The 20793-nt window shown below is 38.8% G+C and overlaps 2 protein-coding genes across 4 annotated transcripts; one reads left to right on the top strand and one right to left on the bottom strand.

The window, feature by feature from the left end:
* Positions 1–1328: 1328 nt before the first annotated feature.
* On the bottom strand, positions 1329–15369 carry LOC116266745 (probable sugar phosphate/phosphate translocator At1g06470). Of its 3 annotated transcripts, none has more exons than XR_007575148.1 (13): positions 14083–15369; positions 13819–13988; positions 12377–12462; positions 12229–12278; positions 11239–11306; positions 10344–10444; positions 5902–5914; positions 5592–5776; positions 5308–5394; positions 4751–4845; positions 4300–4437; positions 3844–3915; positions 1329–1872 (listed from the first exon to the last, which is right to left on the bottom strand). XR_007575148.1 is itself a non-coding variant. In XM_031648062.2 (12 exons), exons 1-11 carry the CDS (start codon positions 14697–14699, stop codon positions 4326–4328), a joined length of 1584 nt encoding a protein of 527 aa, XP_031503922.1. In that variant the 5' UTR covers positions 14700–15368; the 3' UTR covers positions 1329–1872; positions 4300–4325. The 3 variants fall into 3 exon arrangements, 1 of the variants encoding a protein (XP_031503922.1); XR_004175416.2 differs by lacking the exon at positions 3844–3915 and adding an exon at positions 2117–2491; XM_031648062.2 differs by lacking the exon at positions 3844–3915 and having other exon boundaries at positions 14083–15368.
* A 3995-nt stretch (positions 15370–19364) lies between these two features.
* On the top strand, positions 19365–20605 carry LOC116267061 (agamous-like MADS-box protein AGL61). Its single transcript, XM_031648614.1, has 2 exons — positions 19365–19616; positions 20366–20605. The coding sequence occupies exons 1-2, from the start codon at positions 19365–19367 to the stop codon at positions 20603–20605; spliced, it is 492 nt and encodes a 163-aa protein (XP_031504474.1).
* Positions 20606–20793: the final 188 nt, after the last annotated feature.

Raw genomic sequence — 20793 nt, 5'->3', positions numbered from 1 at the left:
AAGCCCAGATGGATGCAAGTCACTGGCTGGTTTGTCTGAAGTCAGTCCGAGGTTCTCAGTTGTTTGGATCTGATGAAATTGATCATACATGCACTGGTCTTATTTAGGTGGCTTGAGTTAATGAAATGTGATTATCTGTTACACTTCTATCCTGACTTACTTTTCAAATTCTACCATGTGATAACGATGCCGTGCGACCTTCAAGGACTTCATATGCCCAAGTGTTAGACTGTTGTGTGGGTAAAGGCAGCATGCTGCATGGGCCCCCCTGACATCATTTTTCTATATCAAGTTTGAGAAAAAGATCCAAGAGTGCAACTCAAGCATTAGAATGCTCCCATTTGGCGGCCTCAAACTTGGAACTTGCATTATATGCAATTTGGGACTCAAAACAATTAATCAGCATTTAGAAATAAAAGATACTCAATCCAGCTGATTAGAAAATGATCGCAGAATGCCTGCATGTTTGATCAGTTCAGGGTTGGAAATATCCAAGTATGCACTTTCATAACTCCAATATATCCCATCCTTTGGGCATTCCGAAATCCTTCCTCTTGAGCAGAAGGATGTGTTCAGGTTAAAAGCCATTAAGAAGCAAACTCTGGATGTTTACATGTGATGACTGGCAACTGGCCCGAATCGAGACCAAATTAAACAATGATTCAAGTGCTATGCTGCTACGGATACAAAATCCTGCCAACATCTGGCCATGCGGTCAAAAGCCAGCTTGCAGTTTATTTCCAAAATAAAGGAAAATTAGATGTAATTTCCTACTAATGATATCTTATTCAGGTTACTACATTTTAATAGCTCACTTGGGGGGCTTAATGCCACCCCAAAAGAAGAAAAAAAAAGTGTACTGAATAGGTGAAGTGTCGGTCTCGGGGAAAAAGCTGGAAGCTCCGACCTTTTCTTTTGATATGTTTAGCATGTTACAAGGTACATCCTATAAAATAAGTTTAACGTACACCAAAACATTAGAAGCTTTTTAGAAATGAATGATTAAACAGACAACTCTCTGTCAAACACTTTCTTCTATAAGGTTAAAGGATGATAGTTTCCACTGTGTTCATAAATGAATACTGACTGTTGCTAAATATCTCTGGCAACTTGCAGTTCTCCTATTGCATTACGAAAGAAACCATTTTTCCTGTCAGTTGTTTTCGTCTTGCGATGTCTTCTTGCACATTTCTACGGTCAAACAACTTATTTTCGTAAGGTAACAAATACAAAGAAACCTGGTTCACTCAACGACATTGTAAAGAATATTTGATCATTATGCACTCGTAGTAACGCCCAAAGGCTTACTCAAAGGATTGTCTCCAATATTGACATTTAACATGGATCATAGTAAGTACAATCTTTAAAATGCAAGTATCAATTCTTACAACTTGGCGTGTCGTGTTGCTGTACATCTAGCAGATATTTCAACAAAGAAAAAAAAATTAAAATTAAAAATACAATCTTAAGCAAATGCATGAGACGGCTCAATCAGCTTGATCTTTCACCGAGTTGTCAAAAAAAAAATTACATTTTTGACAAAAATGAGATTCAGCAACTTCTCCAGTGGTAGAGAGTGCAACAAAGTCGTAAACTATCCAAGCAACCTTTTTGCATGGTACAATCTAATCTTGCAGCAAACCAACTCTCCAAGTTTTGCAATGTCCCCCAAGTATCTAATATCAGACGGCATACAGATTTGCTGAAGACAAGGGATCACCAGTAGACACGTGCACAGCTGCACTGCCAGAGAATGTATTGCAACGGAGATGGATAGACGGTACCAGTGAGAACAAAGAACTTCTAATTCAATACGTGGCATGCTACTAACTGCTACCACCGCCATTGTGTTGAATATGAAAGAGGACAAAACTGCAGTAAGGCAGACGTCTATGAATGAAAAGTAATTCATTGTACTAATAAATCTCCACAAGGAAGAACGGAAAACCAGAATCAAGCATTGATTGCAAGGATAAGAAAAACAAAATAGTATAGCACTAACAAAAAGATACAGAGACCACAGAGCCCAAAACAATGGAAAGATAGCAGGAGAAGCAAGTTTGCCCTATCCTAGAGATGATGAACAAGCCTCCAGAACACACCATCTCTTGTTTACCTCTAAATACACCAGCTTTTTGCTCATAGCCACTGACATGATGAAGCCTCATAATGCCTGCTTTAGTGGCATCCTCAGCTCGACTCCACTGACCGACTGGGGCTCGTACATCAGTGTAATGTTTAAATTTTAAAATGACGGACAGTAACCAGCTTCTTATCCATTAGAGCAACAAAATCTCTTCAACCATCTGAATCATTCTACAGCTACAATTATATGAAACTTGTAACACAGTTTCCAAATTTGTTTCTGCATCTGGTCCTTGCACCTGGTTGGTAACCAAATGACAAAGAAGCCATTTGTTTCTCAAACTTCTGTTTTTTTTTGGGTGCCTTGAAATGAGGATTCCCTTGCTCATCGATGAAACCATCAATCCTGAATACCCAAAAATGTTCAACCCTGGGTTACGGCCTTTTCAAGCATAGGCAGGAGCAATCATTTTTATATCAATCCTAACAAACAAAGGTGGAAGATGCCTTTTTTTACCTGCTTCTTGGTCAACTTGGTTTAAGTTTCTCATCAAGACAGGTGACACAGGGCTTCCTTGCAGAAAACAAATGTGTGTACTATTCTGCCTCTATTTCATGAAATTCCTACTAAGCAACATAGGAAAGTGTCCCCCTCATAGATGTTGTAAAAGCAACTCATGCACCAGGACTCTCATATCAACCTTCCCCAATGTTACTTGTGCAAAGAAAGATGAATATTGAACCCGTGGTAGACCATTTCCGATTTCATGCAAGAGTTTCTTGTCTTCTTCTCCTCATGAATTTTTTTTTTTTTTAAATGAAGAAACCTACTTCATTTCTGTCATTACATTAACCTACTTCACTTCTGAGACCCTAAAAGAGACTTGTTGGTCCAAGTTGATTGCCTAAAAATAAATAAATGTACGTATGGACAAAAATAAATACAGAAATATAGTATCTATAGAAAGACTACACACACACACACACACATAGGCCGGTTGCCAACCACCTCATCCAACTAGTTAAGACTTTGTTAACAAAAATATTCACCAGCAAACCTTATCTTCTTTTCATATTCAGGTTTCCGGATCAACACAGATCCCAAAGAAATATAAAGACTTAAAATACAAGGCATATGTTTCAAGTATTTTTCACATTTGTTTCTTTTACATTTCCTCCTAAGCCAGATGTCCGAGTGTTCACACGAAGCTTGCCCATAAAACTTAGACTTTTTCTTAGTTAACCTGTGCCAACATTCACCATGTACCTTTTCTACCTTGTTTAAGGCTTTAAGCTAAAGTGGCATGCCCCACCTTGAATCACTTAACATCCACTGGCAGGTTCTGAATTTCAATTTCTGAAGCAGCATTCTTGTGTTTGAACTTTAAAGAGGCTCATGTATGGAATGTTTTGAGATAATACCTGGAGAGCGAGACTCAATTACCGATACTCGGAAGCTAAAATTTCACCCCTCCCATCAATAGGTTTACCTAGGGCATTTACAACATGACTCAAATAAGCCTTGGTCACCGGTATTTGAGCAATTCGTCCATTTGTGTTCCCAGAACTACCCTCTTGTATCATCAAACCATCACCCATGAATACAATGCCAAAATCATTTAATTCCAAATTCAAAGGGCAGCTTTATTTCCATCCTCCAGATTGTTTAAAACAGAAAATTTCTTATTAGATCCTTGTGAAGGAAATGTTATAGCTTTAACAGTGAGGTTCAAATCAGGAAAGGTTTATGGTGAATACCTAGGCAACCAGAGACGAGGAAGGGCGTAGCAAGCAGCGAAATGCTTCAGGGAGTTGAAAATAAGCATAGATCTGGAGATCGCAAATAGGTTAACCTTTTAAATTAATGCTGAACATTGGCTCTCTATGATTATCACTCAAGGTAAGTTTTATCTTAATGAGCCATTTCTAAAAAAAACAATATAAATATTTGCTAAATCTGCAAAAAACGCAAGCCAGGATTTTCCTTTCTAGACATGAATATGGTCCTCGACATCTATCATGAGCTTCCACTGGCAGGAACCCAAGCATACATACACAAATAAACAAAGCATGCACGTGCAAGCACACATATAGAATTAATTTAACCATAAAAACATTGTTCCAGTCATAGAATTGTCATTGAGGTCCTGATACCAAGACAACTCAAATTTCATGAAAGAGGTTCAAATTAAAGCACTTAAAATGAGAGGTTACCTCAATGTTTTACTTGTATTTCTTTTTCAAGCTTCCTCATCCATATTATCAAGAATGACATACTTTACCGAGCCATTGGTATGTGGGGACTCAAAAGATTCTCCATGTCCAAGCTGGCCTTTTTGCAGCTTCTGGTACCTGAAGGAAAAGGATAGAGTAAAGAAGCTGGTGCATATGTTTGTATGAATCCACTAGGTTTAGCTAGGCCAAGTCATTCCACACAAAATTTTCATACTAAGTGTCAGAACTTAGAACTTTTAAAACTTATTCTGTTAGTGCAGTTTCAGAAGGCAAGAAACCAAAATAAGTCAATTTTGAAATGTGTCTGTGGTTATTATAAGCAGCTCATTTTTATTTTATTAGAACACTGGTTTGATAACAAAATTACTTGTATCTCATTACTAAGATAACATCACAAATGAACTGCATTTCATAAAACTGCTCCACTTACTTGTACCAGTTGAACAAGCTGACACCAACCATTATTGTCAAAAGACCAAATCCTTTCAATAGTGTAAACTCATCATGGAAGTAAAATACTGCAACCTGCACAAGCAGACAACTTCATGTAAAAAAAACACAATCGACAACCAACAGGCAACGTACATAACCATTGTCTCATGGTCAGACACATAGACCCTGCTACATAAGCTGAAGAGGAATTTTTTTATACCAGAGAGAACAATGAAGAATAGGTTACACACTAACTGATAACTTTAAATTTTTGCAACTACAAAATGTATGTAAAACAGAATACACAAATATGCATGCCCAGGAACTGGTGTTTCAAATACGAAGGCATAAGAAATCTTAAGTTCTCATTGATGAGAATGAACAACTCGTTTGGAAAGAAAATTAGTAGTAACGTAAATATTTCACAGATGTAGCAGTGTCATAAACACAGGCAGGGACGTTAGCAGAGAATATTTTCTTCGTGGAAAAGGCTTGAGTAAATAACAATGCCAGCAAGAATAGGAAATTCTCCATAGGAGAAAGATGCAATGATACCACTATGGTGACAGCCTCCTTGACAACACCTGCAATTGTGACTGTCACTGCACTAGTTGCTGAAACAAGAATATACTCCGTTAGAACCTGCATAGAAAACAATATCGACTGAGCACCAGCAAAAGCTTCACACCAAAGAGGTGAAACAAGAAAGCGCATGAGGGGTGGGGTCTACGTTCTAAAAAATGCCTGCTATCATAATATGTTACCTCATATCCATGCAGGGCTTGCCCAACACTCTCTAAAATCAAACTCAGTTAGTGAAATCAAAAGCTACTTCTTACCATAAAAAAAGCTAAACCCCCTCCCAGAAGCATCAGCAAGCAACTTCGAACAATATGCCATGAACCATTAAAGTAGTAGTTCTGCTTAAAGTTAATCCAAGGATCAAACATTAAGGAAAGCAGAGCAGTAACGAGTGCCATAACTGGAGTGACATAGCTCATCAAAGTGATGGGATTCTTCAACCCTGGAAAACAATTTAAAATACAAGAGAGTTTGTTACTGTCAGCCACACTCATGCAGACACAAACATATGCAGGCTGAAAGAGCATCTAAACTTGGAAAATCAAAGGGATAAGAAAGATTACGCACCATAAGCTTCCCTCTTCAAATTTTGGAATTCGTCGTTTCGAAGCACAAGCAGAACATTTTGAATGTTAGAGGCCAATCATGAAAGTACACAAATAAATATCTAAATGGATACTTAATATTAGCAAGAACCAGAGCTAAAATTTAGACTGTAAGAACTAAGTAGATACTTTTTTGTTGCTCAAAATTAGTTTTCCAAAGTACCAAACACCTATAATTCATGCTATTGGCTAACATGATTCATGAAAAATCTCTGAAAGCATATTTTGATGGTCAGTCTGGTTTTCCAAAACGAGTTTTACTTATATGGCTCTTCACATTCACTTCTTCCCTTGTTGACCCATTGGCCTCAGACCTTAATCGTGATGCTCAACATGGTGAGGTACCCTCCAGAAGATCAGCACCTTTACTAGCTAAACCATGGGTGGAAAGTGAGGCAGATAGAGGTTAAATTTTTAACCAGCTAATGACCATAAATTGTGGGCCACATGTGCTAGTAAAGGAAGGAAATGGTGATTTCAACGACCGAGAGACACAGTTACTTCAAGTGTGTTAGTTTCCTCCTTTTAACTAACACAGTCAGCACTTTTTTCTGCACAATAAGCACAAAAAAACAAGCAAAAGGAGGGAGAGAGAGAGAGGGGGAGGTACCCCCACGAAATCCCTTGATAAAAGTGATCTCCAATCTCCATGTGCATATACTCCTATGCTAGTGTATATCATACTTCATTGTACATAAACTTCTTGTTGCATTTCCCTTTTTCTCTTTTTTGTTTTTCCCCAGTGCCTTGCGTATTTACTTTTTTCCGCTTTTATTCCTTGTCAGCAATAGCCTTTCACCAGACTTGCCCAATTGTTGAGCAGTCACAATGGCTAGATTTCTAGCTGTTGGGTTGGCCCAACACAACAGCTAGTTCAGTCCCTCTATACTGTATATATAGGAGGAATTTCTCCCTCTCAAGGCCAATGCTTGTCTAAACATTTTGTCAACATTAATAAGTTCTTTTTTACAATTTTTAGTGCCTTTATGCACTTACCTGTGCCTTTGTGCTGTCTGGATTCTTGTTCCATTGAAACTTTTGATGCCTTCTGTTGTGGCATGATCTAGTAACCATCAGGAGATTTTTACATGGTATCAGAGCTCGGTTACTAACAGTTTAATCAAGGCTTGTAGAAGGCAGTATTGTGGCCTCATAGAGTGCACCAGTCAAGAGACTTTGAAGATTCTTTCATAAGGAGTTTTTTTTGCCATTTATTTTCTCAGTTGGAGCTAGCATGGCTGAAAAATACTGTCACTTCTCTCTTGGGTTTAGGCTCAATTGTTCCAACTATTTAGTTGGGGAAGAAATTTGGAAGCTCGCATCAAAAGCAAAGGGCATTGGAGTTATGTTAAAGGTACCATTCCCAACCCTGAATCCAATCTCACCAAAGTTGAGAATGGAGAATTGGAAAATTTTGAAGGTAAGAAAAGGAAGAACACACTTAATGACTACAAGAAACATGATAAATGGGAGATGAAGCGTGTTTACTGTTAAGATTCTCTCATGGATCCAACGTTGTTAAGTGCGACGAGGGAAAGCGAAGCACTAAGCCTGTGAAGCGAGGAATAGCCAAGCGACACACAGTGAAGCATATGTTTCAAAACAGAAATTGCCTAGTATATAATATCCGCAAAGATAATATAAAAAATAAGAAACAAGCAAAAAGTATTTTTTCCTCACGCCAAAATCAGAAATGAAACAATGACACTATTCTGCCATTTGTTGTGTAGACATAACAGTTAATTAGTCTTTATCTACAATTTTACATCAAACATTGTGAAACATTTAATACTTTATAAGTATTTGCAGATGGAAAAAAAAACATTACTTTATTTTATTTAAACAACATACTTTTGAGAGCAGAGCACCTATTTCATCCAATGTTTACAAGTTCAGTAAATTCACTAAATTCTATGCTTTTATCTAACATTTACTAAATTCCATGATTTCATCCAACATACAACTTTCATTAAATCCAACGTTCACCGATTTAATCCAACATTAGCTAAAGACTACCATGCTGCTCAGAAAAAAGTAAACAAAAGCAAAAATATGTCAAACAAAAAAATGACTATATGAAATAAAATATATAAAAAGGTAGATGTGTTGATCGCAAATCATGGAGAGAGAGGCAAGGCTGCCGGCTGCCATGGCAGGGTCGAAGGTCCTAATTTAGAGAGAGAGAGAGAGACCTGAGCAATAGAGATGGAGAGATTCCCTAGGATTGACAGGCCCCTGGAAGGGGGTTTCGTTAGGCTCTGCAGATGAAAGGGGGAGAGTTTGGAAGATAGAGGAGATGACTGACTGATTATTGAATTACGAGAGATGTTGACTGAGTAAGGAGAGGAAAAGAGAGGAGGACCACCCAGTCACTTTCTCTCTCTTTTTTCTAGTTGCAGAGAAGAGAAACAAGGAGAGGAGAAGAAGGGAGGAACTGTTCTTTTGGATAGTTTTATGCATAAGAATGGCTCAGGAGAAACTGAGCAGTCCTAGTGAATTGGCCAAACTTGATCTCCAATAGTAGGTTTTGCTTTCTTCTCTTCCTTTTCGTCTTTTCTTGTTTCTCTAATTTTCTTTTAAATTTTTCCTGATCTTTGATGATCCAGTTAAGCAGGCACATGCCTCGCGTATCTGTCAAAGGTGTAGGCATCACTAGGATGAGGCGCTCACCTCAAGGAAGCCACACATCACCCAAACACATGTGATGAGCAATGAGGCGCATGCCTCATGCCTTGAGGTGTGCACCTCTAATAACACTGCATGGATCTTTGCACCACAAAGCCAAGGATGAATGTAAATATATTGAAGTTCAATAAGGTAAACCAAACCAAGGAATATTTCAAGAGGATGTATGCCTCAGGAGATAAGTCTCACAAATTCTACTTTCAAAATAGAGCTCAAAATTTTCAACAAGGAAAGACGACCATAAGGAAAAATTTCACCAAATTGTCATTCATTTGGGATGTATTAGCTCTTTCTGAACCGAAATGGCAAGGATAAGCCATTGAAATGCACCAAGATAACTTGAAGAAGAACACTTCTTCAACTTTCTCAATAGGCTTCTAACTGAATTTGAGCAATCTACTTCATTATCCTCTCTTACCCCTCCACTTGAAGATATTCTTAAGAAACCAAGTGGAGAGGAGACAATAATTGAACTAAAGAAAGAAATGTCCTAGAAGTACCATCACGCTTAAAGGAAATCAATCATTAAAAAGATGGAATATTTGCAGCTTCACAACCAAGAAACAATAATAAAGCTTATGAATCACTTCCCTTCAACAAATTACAAGGTCTAAGCAAATAGCAACATAAAATCATGGAAGATGGTCGGCTTGTCTACTACTTTTCAACCCAACAAGGTGGAAGGACCATCTAATTGCTGGAGCTTCGTCAATGGCTCAACTGCTTAGGCCCTTCAACCCCTCATTAAAGATCCAACCTAGAAGCCACAACATCCATACTCCAAGTATGTGCTCTTGGCTTCTCGATTCGGGTATCTCGTTTCATATTACTTGAAATAAATCTTTACCACATGCAATACCAATTCACATATAATTTTGTTTCACTTGTGTCGAGCATTGAGTTGGAGACCTTATATACAAGAAACCCCCTTTCCCTTCAAAGGAAACCCTAATGGAGTCGGCCCTTACCCCAAATCCAAACGTTGAAATCTAAGCTAAACCCACATTATTCATGCCCTATGCCAACGGCTGTTAGAAATGAGACCTACGAAAGTGATTGAAGCTAGTGAAGATAATCCATTGTGCTGATCATGATGATGGTACTGGGACATGGTTGTGATCTGGTCGTAAAGCTGGAAATAGTGGTGAAACTATGATCGGTGACAGTCATGAACGTTAATGATGAAGAAAGTGGTCACAAGAACTGTTGATCATGTGATCATTGCATCATGACAAGCATGATAATTGTGCTGGCAGGTAAGAAATTTTAGCAATGATGAAAAGCACATAATATAAGAGAAGTATAAACAATATATATAAAGTATGAAACAGTCTGGCTTGAAATAGTAGGGAGAAAAAAGAAATGCAAATCATTAGAATCAAGGAGCTAGGGCCAAAGGAGGATTCCTCATTCCCCCTCACACTTTAAATCGTTCATAAAACTTTCTTTTTTCACATCTCTTGTCTGATATGGTAAGAGAAACTGAACTTCTTTCCTATTACCTTGGATCAAGATTTCACCTTGGAAAATTATTCAAGATACAAGTTCCACTATTATCCTATGACACAGCCATTGTCTTGATACAAAGATACTCCTACAATTACATTAAACTATGAAAATCTCATTAACAAACATTCAGACCAACCCATCAGCCGATGATTAAGTGTGATCCAAAGCCAACGGATATGGAAGTACAAGCACACATCCAGAAACAGTTACCTGTAAAAGAATCTGAGTCATTGACCAACGGAATCCTGACATGACAGCAGCAAGCATGACAAAAAGAAATCCCCAAAACTCAAACTCTGTTTCTTTTGCCACTGCAAAGCTCCAGAAAAATTGCCACGTGTGACAAAAGAGAAAAAAGCAGACTCATTCAGGCAACTTGACAAAAAGAAAAAAAAATAGGTTTCTTGACACCAAAATAGGTAGGAACCTAAGAATGCAAAACAATGATTTATTATCAGACAGACAAATTGGTAGGAATCTAGCAATGCAAAACAAAATGTTAGTAAGTATCAAGCTAACCTAAGACAACAATTTTATATGGATCCAATTAGACAATGATCAGACTAACAATTTTTTTTGTTTATTATCAGACACACAATTTTTACATGGCCGGAACATGTACTTGCAAAAATTAGCAACAGACTTTATCTGATGACAACGAGTAAAAATTTTATGAGAAGCTCAGAACAAGCTGTCAAACCTTTAAATATTAATAGACATGCTAATTCTCTAACAAATTCTATCGAGATCCTGTCCAGTTATAAACGTAAACCTCATAATAATGATTTTTTTTTGGACGAATTTAAGCAACATTTTCTTGGGAAATACCAAGGGTCATTAGGTCCTTCTAAGAATAAATAAAATAGTTATTAAAGTAAAATAAAAGTCTAAATGCTCAAAAAATAAATAACAAAACAATTTTCTTAGGTGCAATTTCGGCTGAGATTTGATGAGTAGGGAATCACCTAATACATAGCACCACCATAGCATTCAAGTGAAGTAAACAGATGATGCTTAAAGGACAAATGGAGACTAAATTACATTTTAATAAGTCAAAGTATTAGGAAACAAGTAGAATCCAGTGTCATCAGCATAAGCTACCAACCTGTTAAGAGAACGCCGGTGGAGATTATGAATATTATTCCAAAAAGCTTTATACTTGGAGATTCCAACCTTCAAAAATTAATGGAAAAATTTAGATGACCCAGATCAATGACAAAATAGTTTCTATAGGAGGGAAAGTCGCAGACAATAATAATGTTCACATATAACATGACAATAAATGCACCAGATCAATCCTCTAGAAAAAATTATAAATTGAGTAATACAAAGCTGACAGAGGTAGAGAGGAATTAATCATGAAACATAAAAAACATGTCATGCTTAGCCACTCTGGAGACACCAGAAGAATTTTTGCTCTGGAATGATCTATTCTTCCTTTAGCTTATTGATCAAGCATGGATACAATGTACTGACAGAAAGAAAGAAGAATCTGCAAACTCAAGATTAGTTGCTCCATCAATAACATTAACAATTGAGGCCATGGGCCCAAATACCCGACAAACTTTTTCCCAATCCATATAAATGGACCCATATTCTTGTTGCTGCTACAGCTAAACAGAATGAAATCAAGTATAAATAGAGGAGTACATGTAGGCACACTTGGTGAAATTTATGGCCACCAGCCAACCAAGCCAATGAGGTTATCTCCATTCTCAAATGTATAAGGGCAATTTTCAAAAAAGCGAATAGGTAAGACCAACCTTTTACAGGCACATTTTCTTGAATTTCAGATGCAGATATGTGAAATCACTTTCCCTGAAACACTTGACATCTAAAATAGCAGAGCATAGTAGCCCGGCGACAATCCCATCATCCCCAAATCCACAGAAAAAAAAACATTCGAAACTACCTTTCCTTTTATCCTCTGCATAAATAATGGGGGGGAATAAACATTCCTTTAAATGGCACATCACATAATGCTTTCTGGATCTATCGAAAGCAAGAAGAATAAAAGCTGCTGGACCAAATGTTGCATAATATCCAATTTGTGGAAACTAAAAAAGGAATCATTCTCCCAAAGAAACTCACTTACTTGAATGCAAAAGCGAACAACAGAAGAAAAACTGGAGCAGCAGATTTACACTGCACAAGAAAGTAAAACGAGTCTTCAGTACACAGGAAATGTTAATTAGACATCATTATATGTCTTTATATGTAGAAAGAAAGAAATAGAGAGTCACCATAGTAGCAAACGTCACAGATATGAAAACAAGGGATGCATTGCTTAAATTTATGTCCAGTGCAGTCCCAAGAGCAGTTGGCACAACTACAAAGAGAACACAATCAAGTGAATAACAATGATGATTTGCAATCAGAGAAGTCAATGTGACAATTAGGAACCAATGCCAAGTAATGTGAATCAACTGATTGCACATTTTACTTTCAGACCAATCCACAACACACACAGACATGTACATGCATGCAAGAAAAAGTGGACTGATGGCTTAAATGTAGAAAAGGTAATAACTAATAACCACTCAAATAGTAGTAGTTTATAACTTTATTTCTTTTCAGTAACAAACGAAGAAATCTCATCAAAGATGTCAGTTGATACCAGACAGGTTCATAATTGCTAGGCATGTCACATGTGACATTAACTCCTAGGTTCTTAATCACTAAGCATAATGGCCTTATTGGCTGGAACCACTTAGAAGTAATAAAATTAGTACTTTTAAACTCAATAAGGGAAAAATAAATGAAGTCAAAGGCCAAACATCCTTATGTAAGTGTGACGGATTGTCAAATAAATTTAAGAAGCTGAGCAAAACAGTTAAGATGATTCAGCTTCAACATGTACAGGTCTGTAAAAATGTTGAAATAAAAAATTATATGCAAGCATGTTTAGGCAGCTCCTTTCCCACTATGGAGTCCAAATTATCAATTCGGGACATTATGAACTAGAAGCCTAGTTATTGTTTTGCTTACATGTTTTAATCAAACCCATGCAGGGTTGGCAACTCTACCCTTGATTCATGGAGACAATGTAGTTGATAAATGTCTAGAGGGATGAAAACAGACTGAGGTGGAACAGAGGAAAAGACTTCCATGTTTAACCCACCATAGCATTCCTATCGGTCAATTTTGCAATGGTAAGCAAGGTCACAAGCATTACTAAGCAGACACCGTTCTCAACATATCCTGAAATTCCAATAAGCGTCATGATGTCCATAATAATCCTCTATGGTGTATGTCGCAATACAAACCAGATCAAAGACTATCTTCACAGTACCAAAGGGGTAGAGATGTTAAGCTGCCCAGTACTGGCCTCTAACAATGTAAGGCCATAACTAAGTTTTCACATGGCACGGCCAGAAGCCCTTTCTTCTAGAAGTGAAAAACAATCTAGGCTTTCCACCATATTACACCATGATTTAGCAAAACAAATAACACCATAGTAAAACTCCTGAGTGAATAAGTATGCAGAATGTTTCATGTTAGACAGGCATGTCATTGTGAACATACCTTTTCTAAATAAACAAAGGATTACTTACTGTCCTTATTGGACTAATTCAACAAGATGATATAAAGAAGGCAAGTATACAACTTTAGTAAGCATGAAATTCCCAGGCAAAGGAATAGAGATGGAATCCGTGAGAAAGGAAATACACGCAAGCTTTCTTACCCCTTATGAAGTAGTCCCTCCAAGACATGATTCCATTATTTTCGAATCTCTCAGACCAGAACCATAGAATAGCCTTTGACAAAACAGCTTGCATTGTAAAGTGGACCGTGTTCATGAGGAATGGAGCAGGGAATTTGCCCAAGTGATCTCCCAAGAGAGTTTTGTTGTACCTATCAGAGAACATCCACGTTCAGTTAACACAACTAATAAAGGAGCTCTATGACAAATCATCAGATGTGGAACCTAGTAGACCTCTTCACTTACAGTGTCAAACATGTGCTGAAAGTATACCACACAAGTATAAGGAGCAACGTTCTAATAACCGTTGCTGCGGAAATGCTCGTTTCACTTGTACCTTTTGAATCATCGTTCTCAACCTTGAAATCAGAAAAAATCCTATCTCTAGGGGGTGTAACCCATAGCCGTGGACTCCCTGACCTACTACTGCTCTCATTTTCAACATAAAACGAAGAAAATTTCTTCCCGTTTCCAGCAATATCATCGTTATTACGTGGTGAACCCGAGTTTCCTGCACTCATTGAGTCCTCTCCCATCAGGCCACCGTTCAAATGGATGCTTCTCTGCCGGAAACTGTTAGATCTTTTATCCAAGTGATCGATCTCAACCGAGTTTCTTCTGTCACTATCTGAAACCCCACTTTCATTCCCATCTACCAGAGGCAATGGCAGCTCAAAATCACCATCCTCTAGGCCGTTCTTCGACCGATCGCTCGACTCTGCGGAACCATCCGCCCCAACTTCACCGCACCACCTCGAGAAGGATGGCTCCTTTCGGAGAACCGGCACAGCGGTTTCCGACCTTGCTCCTCTATCTTCACACTCTTCATTCTTCTCCGCATCCACGTGACTGCCTTCTCCCATTGGCCTCTCTCTCGCTGTCGCGGACGTCCCAGGCAACCACTCACCAGTCGCCACTCAAAAATGAACAATCATAATATAGTCGAACTAATCGAGACAGAGCATCCTATCCGAATGGTTGCCATAATTACAATAATTCCGTCGAGCATAATCGATTACTGAATCCATGTCCTGGAAACGCCCAACTCCACATCAAGCAACGTTAAGAGGAACCAATCAGAGGTGCCCATCTTCACTAACACCAAATTCAGGCCTACCAGCTACCGAAAACCAAATCCCACCTTTTCGTCGGTCACCAACCAGGCCAAGAAATCTCCCATAAACAAAAAAGGAAAGGATAACCAACCATCCGAACCGACAAGATCAATTGTCAGTATCAATCAACGGGGACCTCTGAATCACCCTCCTTGTTCTGCAATCCAATGATGACTACCAAAGCACGAACAGAGAACGTCGGAGGACGAAATAAAAGAACAGGTTGACCCGAGATATAGTTGGCACGCAGCGGTTGGTTCGATCAGATCTGGGGGGTGGTCAGACTCCGCAGATCGCCCGAGGAGAGATAGAGAGGCGTTCGTGGGAAGATCTTTATGCTTCCGAACGTCGCGTAGACCCGCCGTTTTGATGCAACCATGGGTGTGAACATACAGTACCGACAAGGTGAGAGGCATTGATTTGCACCCCTTTAATATTAGTTTATTATTTTACTTGAAGTTCTTTTGACTCGATAAAAGAGGAACTTTCGTTATCCGACTAATGCCTGCTTGGTTCAAGATCCGTTGTTTCAAAAACGACAATGGCGGATGGTTGCCATCGACGCTGATGTCTTCCACTGCTTCTTTGAAGTCCACTCGTTGACGGTGATGGCAACAAAATAGTTCCAGTTGTAAGCTCCTTTCATTTGGACTGAATTCCTAAGATTCGACAAAAATATATGTAATATATATTAGAAAACTAGCCTTATGAGTACTCTTAATTTCTTCCTTTTTTTGCTACTTGTAAATGCATATAGATGTTTGTGAAACCAGTGCTTTCGGGAGTCGTTTTTCCGCGTGGAATCCGGTAGCTGTCTGTTTGCGCAAAGTCAGCCTGGATCAGAATCAGATGCTAATTGTTAAAAATGATTGTATAAACATCAAGGCAGAAGAAACTGTAAAAAAAAAAAGTAACAACGATAAACGAAACAAGTCCCAAGTAATTAAGCTGTTTTTTTTTTCTTTTTGTTGTTTTTTTTTTTCACCGGCGGTTAACAACTTACCTTGGAGAAAGATGCCGGAAAAGAGTAATGCTCACAAAAATCAAACTAGCTGAAGTTTCATTTTAGTTCATTGTATCTTTCTTTGCTTTATATAATAAAGAAACAGAACATAGTGTCAAAAATTTTTGCCAACTACTTTGAAATATGTGGGATTTGTGGTAAGGGTACTTATTGTTGAATCTTATTTATTAAAGAATCACTGTTTTTTCAATTCTTAGAATATTTGCGAACGGTTCATCAAATAAATTTTTGCTTGCAAGAGAAATGAATGTTCAATCATAGCAAATCTCATACCATGAAGATTTTATACATGATAAAAGAGTTTACCTTACTATTTTACCTCTAATCACATAATAATACGTTCTTAATTGGTAAAAGACACATTTTAGCAAGGATGGCACGAGCTTTGTAATAACTTATAAGTGATAGGCTTTATCGCTTCAGACTTTCAATTTTTTTTTTTTTTGTAGCATAGAAACCCATACATTGATAACGATATTTAGCCACATTTTCAACAACTATAATCTTAATAATTAATATCTCCAATTCGAAATAGTTAAGCATGTTTTGGCTTATGGTGAGAGCAACCGATGGTTTTTTAACTCAGGTTTCTTTTATGTCACAAACTTAAAGCTTCATTAATGCTCTAAACTTGGTCAGGCAACCATTATATTAGTTTTACTACATGCAAGTGGAAAACTTGCAGGCTTCTATAGGTGTATTAACCTTATGTTATTAGTCAATAAAAATCTAAAGTTAAAGAGTATGCATAATATAAAAGTTTGGTGCATTATTCAAACATGTGCAATTAATATGTGTTTGTGAGTAATTGAGTTTAAAATATATTAACAAAACAATGGCTAAGACAAATAACAACTCGTGTATTTGTACTTGATGTTTACTTATGTGAAACCTTATAAAACCTTTAAGATCATACCTTTATACCGTTCTAGCTTTCCTGAAATGGGATCTTATGTATTTATTATCTTAGTTAGAAACACCATATAAGACAAATCCAGCCATAGTTTAAAAATGTGTATTAAAAGGCGTTTGACTTGTTGAGCACATGATTGTCGGAATTGATTGAGAGTAAAAGTTCTCTTATCTTGGTATTTGGAGGTCAAATTTTAAACATTAAAGTCAAAACCTTAATACCTAAGCTTCATTTCCGTCACGTTATAACTTAATAAAAACAATGTGAACCGCAATAACATATATTTTTATGTCTATAACAACCAACTATTAAAACATCTAATTAATGAGACCGTAAAACATCAATACATTCATATTGTCTAAAAGAATTCAGATTTTAAAATGGTTAATGTAATGCTTAATCATACAAAAGACTTGGTTCTTAAATATTACATTTTGACAAAGTCATGAAACATCAACAACACGTGCTGCTGTTCATGAATTGCGAAACTTCTAAGATTGTGTGTTGTTATTGAATTCATATGCTACAAAACATAACTTATGAAAACATATATATGTAGATATATATAATATTTATTTATTTATATATTCCCTAAATCTCGACTCTAAGTTATCTATACATTTTTCAGAACATCAAACCAGAGCCGTCGATCCCTTCTCCTTCCCATACTCTCCCTCTCTCTCTCGGGGAGGCCTCCGTTGATTGTGTACGAACAAAAAACGAGTAGCCGGGTGGCTGCCGTCGCCAGTGGATCTGCAGGACAGCATCGAGGCGACTTCGGGCATCGGCCTTCCGGTGACGGCAATGAAGCCGCTCGGCGGCTCCCCCTTCGATGCTGACGCCTCTGTCAGGCGGCATTCACGTCACCGGCGGCGACAGGGGGAGCCGCCTGCCTCTTCCCATTGTGGGTAGAGGTTTGGGGGATTTCGTTCTCCCCCATGCCGCCCGCTGAATGGCAGGCATGGGGGGATGAAATTCTCCCACTTGGGCAGCACCGGCGACAGCGTGCCGGCCACTGCAGCGGTGGGGGGGAAGACTTCCTCCTCCTCCCTTCATCTTCTTCCTCCATCGTGCAATGATGGCAAAAGAGTGACAAAAAAAAACAGCCGTCCATCAAGAATGATGGACGATCAAATTTTGATGTCCCCATGTTATAGCAGAACCAGAGTCAGGGTTCACTTTTCATATATATATATATATATATATAGGCCAATTGCCATCCCCTCCCTTTTCTTTTATGCAAGTGTTGATCCTTATCACTATAGTACTAAAACCAAATTGTGGAAGAATACATTAGCTTTTTACATGTTAGTTGAACACTTTTATTAGTTACCACAAAAAAAAAATGTACACAAAAGTTTGATGTACAATTCAAATATTTACCATGACTGCATGTTTGCAAACAATCGCATTTTGGTTACGTAACGTGAAAACCAATGACCACAATAATGGTGTCTCGTATATTTAACTTTTTTACTGCTACAAACACCAAATGCTTCGAGAGAGAGACAACCTACCAAACAAAGTTAACTAAAAATGTGGGGACAAACGGGACTTTTGCGATATCGAGAACACAACTACCACTGCTATTGAATGAAAAGAAGAGTCATATCGCTTCCATCGAGGATTAGATTAAAAACGTTGAACTTATAAAGAAAGTTAGGATCTCAATGTTTAGAGTCCAACTCCTCAAATGTTATAAACTTTATAGAATATTATATTATTTTTATAGTCATAATTTCTTTTAGGGGCGGACCAATCAGTCTAACTTCGGATTTGGGTGAGACTAAACTGAACTCAAATCTAAATAATACATTGCACGATTAAATTTTTTTAATTTTTTCAATGTTTTTTTTTAACTAGTTGATCTTGTGAGTACTAATTGTTGTTATTTTTGGACTTCTCTACCTCCATTGCCATGGACCGATGCTTCGTTTTTGCCATCGTCATCATCCTCAATTCCATTGCCATCGACCGATGCCTTGTTTTCGCCATCGTCATCATCCTCAATTCCATTGCCATGGACCGATGCTTTGTTTTCGCCATCGTCATCATCCTCAATTCCATTGCCATCGACCGATGCCTTGTTTCGTCATCGTCATCATCTTCAATTCCATTGCCATCGACCGATGGATGAAATGAAAGGGGAGGAAGGGAAAGGGAAAGTGTCTCTTTTGCTTATCTTCAATCCTTTCCATGTTAATCCTCTTTTTTCCCATCTACAAGCAAGTCCAAGGCCGGCCGACTGAACTGGGAGGAAGGGAAAAGGAATGGAAGAATGGAAAGAAGACGAAAGAGGTGAGGTGAAGCTTGTTCAATCCCTCCCTTTTCAATCCCACCCTTCTCCCCAACTATTTAAAAGAACTACGCAGCCACTCTCTGCTTCTCTCCCTCCCTGTTCAATCGACAGCCACTTCCTTCCAGTTCTATCGGCCAGCCTTGGACTTGCTTGAAGATGAGAAAAAAGAGGATTAGCATGGAAAGGATTGAAGATAAGCAAAAGAGGCACGTCACCTTCTCCAAGAGGAGGAATGATCTCTTCAAAAAGGCGGAAGAGATCTGCTCTCTTACACGTGCCGCCATTGCCATCATCTACTTCGGTGAAGCAGGAAACCCATTCACTTTCTGCCATCCTACTTCTACGGATAGCCACCAGCAATTCTTGCGGCAGTACTATGGGAGTTCCAGTGGCTGCACCATCACTGCTGCTCCTTCCCAATCAGCACCCGTGGGTGAAGCCAAATCGATTGGAGAAATTGTGTCCGTCTCAAGTTGGGAGGAGGAAATCAACAAGAAATGAAGTTGCAACCTCAGTTGCAGAGCATGCAGGAGAAGGAGGTGGCTCTCCTGGAGCCGGCCCGTGCCCAATCAATGGAGGAAGGCCTGGTTGACTCAAGCATTAATCTTGTTATTCTTGGACTTCTCTAACTCCATTGCCATGGACCGATGCATTGTTTTCGCCATCGTCATCATCCTCAATTCCATTGCCATCGACCGATGCCTTGTTTTCGCTATCGTCATCATCCTCAATTCCATTGCCATCGACCGATGGATGAAATGAAAGGGGAGGAAGGGAAAGGGGAAGTGCCTATTTTGCTTATCTTCAATCCTTCCATGCTATCCCATCTTCGAAGTCCAAGGCTGGCCGACTGAACTGGGAGGAAGGGAAAGGGAATGGAAGAATGGAAAGAAGACGAAAGAGGTGAGGTGAAGCTTGTTCAATCCCTCCCTTTTCAATCCCACCTTTCCCCCCAACAATTTAAAAGAACTACGCAGCCACTCTCTCCCCCTCTCCCTCCCTCTTCAATCGGCAGCCACTTCCTCCCACTTTAATCGGCCAGCCTTGGACTTGCTTGAAGATGAGAAAAAAGAGGATTAGGATGGAAAGGATTGAAGAAAAGCAAAAAAGGCACGTCACCATCTCCAAGAGGAGGAATGATCTCTTCAAAAAGGCATAGGAGATCTGCTCTCTTACAGGTGCCACCATTGCCATCATCTGCTTCAGTGAAGCACGAAACCCCTTCACTTTCTGCCATCCTCCTTCAGCAGATAGCCACCAACAATTCCTGCAGCAGTACTATGGGAGTTCCAGTGGCTGCACTATCACTGCTGCTCCTTCCCAATCAGCACCCGTGGGTGAAGCCAAATCGATTGGAGAAATTGTGCCCGTCTCAAGTTGGGAGGATGAAATCAGCAAGAAATGAGGTTGCAACCTGAGTTGCAGAGCATGCAGGAGAAGAAGGCGGCTCTCCGAGAGCCGGCCCATGCCCAACCAATGGAGGAAAGCCTCGTTGACTCAAGCATTAATCTTATTATTCTTGGACTTCTCTACCTCCATTCCCATCTTTGTTTTCGTCATCGTCATCATCCTCAATTCCATTGCCATCGACCGATGCCTTGTTTTC

This window comes from Nymphaea colorata, chromosome 13 (genome assembly GCF_008831285.2).
Source record: "Nymphaea colorata isolate Beijing-Zhang1983 chromosome 13, ASM883128v2, whole genome shotgun sequence".
In the NCBI taxonomy this organism is placed as follows: domain Eukaryota; kingdom Viridiplantae; phylum Streptophyta; class Magnoliopsida; order Nymphaeales; family Nymphaeaceae; genus Nymphaea; species Nymphaea colorata.
The sequence above is the reverse complement of the archived record's forward strand: the minus strand, read 5'-3'. Positions and strand labels throughout refer to the sequence as shown.

Coding starts and splice junctions, on each gene's coding strand:
- LOC116267061 (XM_031648614.1), top strand. CDS start 19,365: ATGGAAAGGATTGAAGATAAGCAAAAGAGGCACGTCACCTTCTCCAAG. Junction 19,617..20,365: donor CTCCTTCCCAATCAGCACCC/GTGGGTGAAGCC, acceptor GCTCTCTTACAG/GTGCCACCATTGCCATCATC.
- LOC116266745 (XM_031648062.2), bottom strand. CDS start 14,699: ATGGGAGAAGGCAGTCACGTGGATGCGGAGAAGAATGAAGAGTGTGAA. Junction 13,989..14,082: donor TTCAGCACATGTTTGACACT/GTAAGTGAAGAG, acceptor GTTCTCTGATAG/GTACAACAAAACTCTCTTGG. Junction 11,307..12,228: donor TTGTTCGCTTTTGCATTCAA/GTAAGTGAGTTT, acceptor TAATTTTTGAAG/GTTGGAATCTCCAAGTATAA.